This window comes from Chelon labrosus (genome assembly GCF_963514085.1).
Source record: "Chelon labrosus genome assembly, chromosome: 8".
NCBI classification, from domain to species: Eukaryota; Metazoa; Chordata; class Actinopteri; order Mugiliformes; family Mugilidae; genus Chelon; species Chelon labrosus.
In genome coordinates this window covers 29,992,126-29,999,579 of record NC_140358.1, presented here as the reverse complement: position 1 = coordinate 29,999,579, position 7,454 = coordinate 29,992,126, and the positions used below count along the sequence as shown (strand labels likewise).

At 45.9% G+C, this 7,454-nt stretch overlaps 1 protein-coding gene across 1 annotated transcript in view; it reads left to right on the top strand.

Moving 5' to 3' along the window:
- mgat4b (alpha-1,3-mannosyl-glycoprotein 4-beta-N-acetylglucosaminyltransferase B) overlaps window positions 1-7,454 on the top strand; it is a 39,802-nt gene continuing 32,348 nt past the window's right edge. The window contains exon 1 of the mRNA XM_084550508.1: window positions 1-285. Within this exon, the coding sequence (XP_084406634.1) occupies window positions 189-285 (97 nt within the window). The 5' untranslated portion in view covers window positions 1-188. The remainder of the gene's footprint in view (window positions 286-7,454) is intronic.

Here is a 7,454-nt window from a genome sequence, read left to right as displayed (position 1 = left end):
CAGCTCCGCCCGCCTCTCCGTCCGTCTCCGTCTCTGTCTCTCTCTCTCTGTCTACCTGTCTCTCGGTCTTTACCTGCCTCCCCCTTCCTTCCTTCCTTCCTTCCTTCCTTCCCTCATCCACCCATCCCTCCCTCCGTCCCCTGTCCTCCCCCCTCTCTCGGTGCGGACATGCTCCCGGGGCTCTGGAGATGAGGCTCCGAAATGTCTCCTTCCTGACGGTCTTGTTGTTCGGGCTGTGCGGGCTGGTCTCTCTGTCCTGGTACACCGCCTTCAGCAGCTCCAGAGGTAAGACCCGGACCCGGACCCGGACCCGGTATGGGGGGCGTGGGGGGCGCTCGGTCTGGCCGTCAGTGAGGGGTGCGCTCGGTTTTGTGTTGTGGATGTTGCAGGAGAAAAACGCAGGATGGTGTTGATGTGAAGCTCCATGGAGGTGAGGGGAGCGCTTGGTTTGTGGCGCATCACACGCCAGCAGCGGGAGGGGGAGACATATGATGCAGGTGATACTGGGGGGGGGATGAGATCAGGGTGGGGGGCGTTTGGTTTGTGATGCAGCACATACAAGCTGAGGGGGTCCAGGTGGGGGAGCCGGGTGGAGACTGTCTGGTTTTTATATTGCAGGGAAACACAAAGTGCATGAGGAGGTGACAGCAGTGAGGTAATGGGGGGAGCGCTTGGTTTGTGATGAATGACACGCCTGCTGCTGCTGCTGAGAGAGCGTGGGGTGGATGGAGGGGTTGGTTTGATTTAGTAGCAGCTTCGTCCTGATTGATCTGGACGAATGTCCTGTGCTTGTTTAAAAGGAGCGCTTGGTTTGTGATGCTAGACATTCCCGCTGAGGAGTCTAGATACTGGAGCACCGAGGGTTCGTTTGATTTAACTGTAGTTCAGTTCAGTGACTCCTTGTAGACGTGAAAACGACCCACAGGTTCTGAAGGGAGCGCTTGGTTTGTGGTGTTTGACAGGCCTGCTGCTGAGAGAGCATCGGGGTGGATGGAGGGGTTGGTTTGATTTTGTAGCCGCCTCGTGTTGATCGATAAAAAGAAGTTGTTGTACTTTAGTAAAACTAATAATGAGAGTGTGAAGGGAGCACTTGGTTTATGACCCCCCAGGAACAGACAGAGTAAGGACACAAGCTCCACATTCTGAGACGATGATGGGAAAGGAGCGCTTGTTGGGGGTCAAAATGGTGACAGCAGGAAGTATGTGGTAGACGGGTGGGGTTGTTTTGAGTCTGAACTCTGACAGAAGTAAAGGAAGCTGTCAGTCTGAGGTCGACGTTTGGTTTCAGATACATCACATGGCAGCTGAGGGGGGCGGGGTCTAAGTGGAGGTGGGCGACAGCTACACCATAAAAGAACAAACGACATGGAGGGAGGGAGCGCTTGGTTTACATGTGTAAACGAGGACGCACAGTGGAGGTGGGGTGGGGAGGTTGGTTTGATGTTGTCCGAAGCTTTGTGGAGCTCATGGGTGCGCTTGTTTTGAGAGTTTTAAGGGGACAGCGGAAGCTCCGGAGTCTGGGGCAACCAAGGGTGTGCTTGTTTTGTGCAACAGATGTTGTTGATGCAACAGATGTGAGGATGTTGAAAGTTTGGAGGAGCAGCTCCTGTGGTTAAAGGAGCGCTTGGTTCACTGATCCGTGATGCGCCAACAGAGAGGGGTGGTGTGAATAACAGAGGGGAGGGGATTAGTGCAGCTGCTACAGAGTAAAGGAGGGGAGCGCTTGGTTTATGGTGTGACATCTGATCTGATAAGGCTCATACAGGCCGTGGGGGGAGGAGACAGTGTTGTGTCCTTTGTTAACCTCCGCCCCTGGAGCAACTGTTAACACGCATGAAACCCCAGAAGAAAGAAGGGAGCGTTTGGTTTGTAACACATTACACGCCTGTGAGAGGGGCGGGTGGGGTGTTTACACTCAGGAGCGCTTGTTTTGGGGGCTGTGAGGTGCAGACCCTTTCAGTGAATGAGTGTGTGATGTGAAAAAGGAGCGCTTGGTTTGTGATCCAGCTCACAGCAGGGTGGGAACAGATGATGCTTGGTGTGTTTGTGACGGGGCGGGTGGAGACCAGGTGGCTCCTGAACAAACGGCGGGTGGGAATCAAAACAGTCTCTGAAGCAGCTGTGCCAGGGGTGCGCTTGGTTTAAACACCATCTCTGTGACGAGCGTATCTGTTAAAGCTCTGGGTCTTTCATCACTTCCTTCTCTGTTATTGTTTCATCACGTCTGTTTCTCTGATCATTTAACTTTGAGCATCATTTTCATTTATTACCCGGTTAAAACATTAGAACATTAGAACGTTAGAACGTTAAAACATTAGAACATTAGAACGTTAGAACGTTACGGACTGGCCCTTTAAGTCTCTCAGCTCTCTGCCCTCAGCTCTCAGACGTGTTCAGACTCGACCCAGAGTCTTAAACTCAGCTCAATATTTCCACAGAGACAAAAACTAAAAACAACGTTGTACTTCGTTCAGGATTCATGAGTTTGTGATTTAAAGAATAAAAGTTAGTGTCAGTAGAATATTGTAGCAGCTGCTGTCTCTAATGGATCTCTACCTACCGCTGGATCAGAACCATCAACAGCTGCTGGTTGACTTGGAGACATGATCCAGATGCTGGAACAAGATGGAAAGACTCTCACATGTTAAGATCTGATTTATTTATGATGGTAGTTATTTAGAGAAGGAAGGAGAGAAGGAAGGAAGGAAGGAGAGAAGGAGGGATGGATGGAGGGACTGAGAGAAGGGAGGACGATGCAGTGACGTCCTGAGTCGATTGGTTTTCATTCATCATTCAGTCTGATTCTCTCTCATGTCGCTCGACAAATAATTTCAGGTCGTTCAAGAGTTGGAGTCAAAGCCCCGCCAAAATAAAAGCATTAAAAGGTGCTGCTGACCTTTGACCTCTGACTGAACTGAGTGTTTGATCTTTGTGACCTCTCACAGTTTGACACGTTTAGTTGGAAACAGAAGAAGAAGAAGAAGAAGAGGCTTCTCTCCTCCTCTCCTTCATCATCCTCTCATTCTTTCTATTTCCTGTCTCATCTGAAATGGTTTTTATTCTCAGAGCTTCATCTTCACCTCCATCTCTCTCTCTCTCCTCTACTTCACTTCTTTCATTCTCTCATCCTCTTATTTCTTCTCCTTCACTCCTTTCTTCCTCTTTCTTTTCCTCTTTTCTTAAGCCTACGTTTCTTACCTTTCACTTCCTCTCCGCCCTTCTCCCTCTTTCTTTTCCTTCCTCTCTTTCCGTTTCCTCTCCTTCTTCTCTTTCCTCTGGTTCATCTGTGTTCCATCTCATAAAATGATTTCCACGGGTTTCAGGAGAAAACATTTTAATGTATTGCCATAATATTAGGAACACTGACTCCTGATGTGAAGGTGGAGGGTAGAAGAATAAAAGCCTCCCGCCGTGTGTTTGCTCATAAAGCTTTCTCATCTGTGACTGAAACGTCTCCATGGAAACCGGTCTTGGGGCTCTTATTTTGAAGGAGGAGAGTGTTGAGCTCTGGTTGAATTAAATGATTTGGGTGAAGAGCGGGACGTGTTGTGATGCGGCTGCAGATGTGTGCAGATGTTGGACGCCTCGGAGGCTGATGTTTGAGTCGGTGCAGATGTTGCAGCAGCTGGAGGATCAGCAGCTCTCAACGCTCCGGTTAAAAGTAAAGAAAGATTTAAATGACGCTTGTTTGACCGTCCATCAGCCTCAACCTCCTCCTGGTGTGGACTCTCCTGTCCTCCTGTCAGGCGGCGCTGAGGGCAAAGTTCTTGTTCTGAATTAATGATTAAAAACAAAGAGACGAGTAGAAGAAGAGATGAAGTGGTTTTAATGTTCCAGCGGGACGCGGCCACCACTACTACTGCCCCCCCCACCCCACCACCACCACCCCCCCAGGGCAGAATATCCTCAACCTGCCCCCGCACGCTCTAATGCAGCGGGACAGTCTCTGCTGGACGGGTCACTGATTCCCTCAGGACGACTCACAAGGTCAACGACACTCAGACCTGATGGGATCAGATCAGTTCTAGACCAGGACCTCTGACCTGCACGAGGACTGATACCACTCATCTGCTCAGTCAGTCCATCACCTCTTCATTCATCAGTTCATTCAGAGACAAATCTCTTTCTAAACTAACTCGTGGACTTTTTCCTTCTTTTATTTCTCCTGACCTCTTTTCCTTTCTTTCCACTTCTCACATTTCCTTCTGTCTCTTTCTTCATCTCTTCTTTCCTCTTCTCTTCTTCTCTGAATTCCTCTCATTTCGTTTCCTGTTTTCTACTTCTTCTCCTTTATTTTATTTCCTTTACTTTCCTCACTTTCTCATTTCCTTTGCTTCTTTCCTTCCTTCCTTTCATTTCCTCTTTCCTTCCTTTCTCCTCTGCTTCATTTTTCATTCATCTCTGTGTACAGGTGACTTTTAACCTCCGTGTCCAGTTATCCATATTTCCGTAAAGAAGTTGTATTTGATATTTATCTTATCGTTGAAGTTGATCCTGTCTCATAAACAGTTGTGGTTTTATGGCATCAGGAGGATAATAAAGTGTTAAACAGGTTTGTGTCTCCTGTAGAGGCCGAGGAGCCGTGAGAGGAGCTGATGAATATTTGATGAGGAGGTCGGTTTGCATCTGAACGGCTCAGACTTCACGTCCTCGTGTTTGAGCTGCAGACGTCACCGTTTAAAAATCTACGTCGACCTTTTAGAGGCAGAATAAATAAAACGAAGTGGACAGATAATCTGACATAATAATAATGAAACATGTTCATTCAAGGACACAGCAGTGGTCCTGGTCCTGGTTCAGGTCCAGGTCCTGGTCCTGGTCCTGGTCCTGGTCCAGGTCCTGGTCCTGGACTCTGTCACTATTTCTGTGTTTTCTCCGTCAAAGTTAAACCGACACTGCTGCCTGTTCTCTGGGTAACGTTCATATAGTTGATGGAGGTTTAGTGTCGTTAAAATAAAAGTCTTTAATGAACAATTCAGATGCAGGTATTTGTCTTAATGCAGAGCAGAGCTATTTAACTGTCAGACATGTTGGTCTATATTTAGATTGATTGGACTGAGTCAGATCAGACTGGAGGCAAAAAAACGTAATCATTAACTCAGAGAAAATAACTCGAGTGTAAAGATTAAGAACTGATTGTTTTTATTGGTGCATTCACACATTTCTTTAGATGCAGCTAATTATTTGAAAACGGCTGCAGACGATCCTGTTTTACCGTCACGGGCGTAAATGCAGAAACACTCTGGTGTAGTTCTGCTCCACTAACACGGTTTCACTGCTGTGATTTTGCTGCGTTTACTTGTGTCGAGCCGCTGCAGTAAATCTGAGCGGCGGAGGAACACGCTGTCTGCTGCGCTCGGGCTCCGGCGGCGAGCTGACACTGAGATATGTTGAGTAAGCCGAGTGTGTGCCAGAGGTATCAGGAGGACGACATGTGACCCACTGCCTTCAGCATGTGACGCCGAGTCTGAGAGAGATTTTATGTTTTTGGACGTGACCTCTGACCTCCTGTTCTTTTTTTCTGAGGGCACTGAGTCTTTGTTTTTCAGTCACAGTTCAAACATTCACAGAGAAACCTCTGTGTCTTTTATGAATTCTGTCTGATCACAGTGAAATTATTTCAGGTTTTATAACATTTATTGTGTCTGACAGGCTTAGAGGCCGACACACAACAACAACACAACAACAACATAACCTGGAAACAACTTAAACTGCGTCACAAAGATTGGGCTCAGATTATCTTGTAGTGTGAGGCGGTTACAGATCTGCAGATTCTCCACTGTGATTCATATTGAACATGTCAGATGTTTAGGAGGTCGGTACTTCCACAATAACCGATGTGAGAAATCTACAACAACACGGAACAGCTGACGGTGTTGCCAAGCAACGGTAAACATCCTAGCTCTCTAGGCTAACGTTAGCTGGCATGCTACTACAGATGGATAATAAAACTGACAGTTAAAATCTTAAACATGTCCAGATTATGTTGTAATAAAAGTTTATTATTTAGTGATTAACTGAAAGATTAATGGACGACTCAGAAAATAGATGAATCAAATGAAAAATAATTGATTTTGTGATCAGTTTCAGCAAATGTTAACGTAAAGCTAGATGCTAGCTGAGATGCTAATAGATTTCAAATGCTAATGGATAGCAGTGCAGCGCTGCTTTCTTTTATAGAGCTATAAAACTGTTACCAACCTTTATCAGATCAATAATAACAGCTGACTCAACACTATAGATGCTAAATAAATAAAAACATCGTCATCCTAATTCCTCTGAATAAACTTTGTGATCACGAGTCCCATCAGGTAAAAAGTAAAGTTTTAACGTTCATTCACATTGGAATAAAAGTTCAATGGTGGAAGTTCTAGTTATTATTTAAGTTAAAGGATTAATGGAGGAGATTATTCAGCAGACGTGTTGATGCTAGCTGAGAGCTAAACAAACCCCAAAGATCTTTTCTAACTAATTCTGTAATAGCTAACATAAAATAAATATATTTTAATATCATTTTAAGTGAATTCTGAAACGTTTGTGGACAAACATGAAGCCACTGATTAAACTAGAGAAAATAAAAGTAGGTACGGCTGTCGTTGGTCACAGTTTCACAGCTGGGAATCTAAATAAGTGTTTAAAATGTTTAAAAGAAAAGAAATGTAGACGATGAGTGAAAACAGATGAAGAGAAAATCTATTTAAACATAAAAGGAGGAAACAGTGAAGAGGAGGAGGAAGAGGAGGAGGAGGAGGAGGTGACAGGGAGTCTCTGCTGAATCAGATCAGCTTCCTCACACAGAGCGAACCATCTGTCGACCAGAAACCCTGAGTGTGGTTCACTTTCATTAGATTAGCTGTTTAAATCTCTCTCCGTCAAATCAACTCCGCTCAAATGGATTTATTGGCTCGAGCTCGGTCACATACAGTCTGACTGCAGCTCTCAGGAATATACCACGATATACATCAGAGAGGAGGAGGAGGAGCAGGAGGAGGAGGAGGAGGAGGAGTTCTTATAAAATACACGTTTTTATTAGATGATGCCACGATGCAAACAAAACCTCGTCCTCTCTGCTTCTGTCGTCTCTGAGGCTGCAACGAATCATAGATGAATACGTTGACGTGTCCTACAATACGTCTCAATGTTTACTGAAAAACATGAACACAAACCATGCTAATAGCAATACTGGTGATGCTAATGGTGATGCTAATGACAATGCTAACAGTTAGCATGCCAGCGCTACGTCTCATCAGTTTGTTTCAGTCATCAACAGATTGGTTCAGTAAATAAAGTCCAGTAGATGATATGAGAGGAGCCAGAGGAGAAGCTGAGGCCTGCAGTGAGACCTGATGTGAGGATGAGGTGTTGTGGTTAACTGGTTGGTATTCAGCCTCCCTCCAGATGTGGCCCCTCGCTCTCTAAATGCCCTCTTTGTGTCGGAGGCTGCTCCAGTCTCT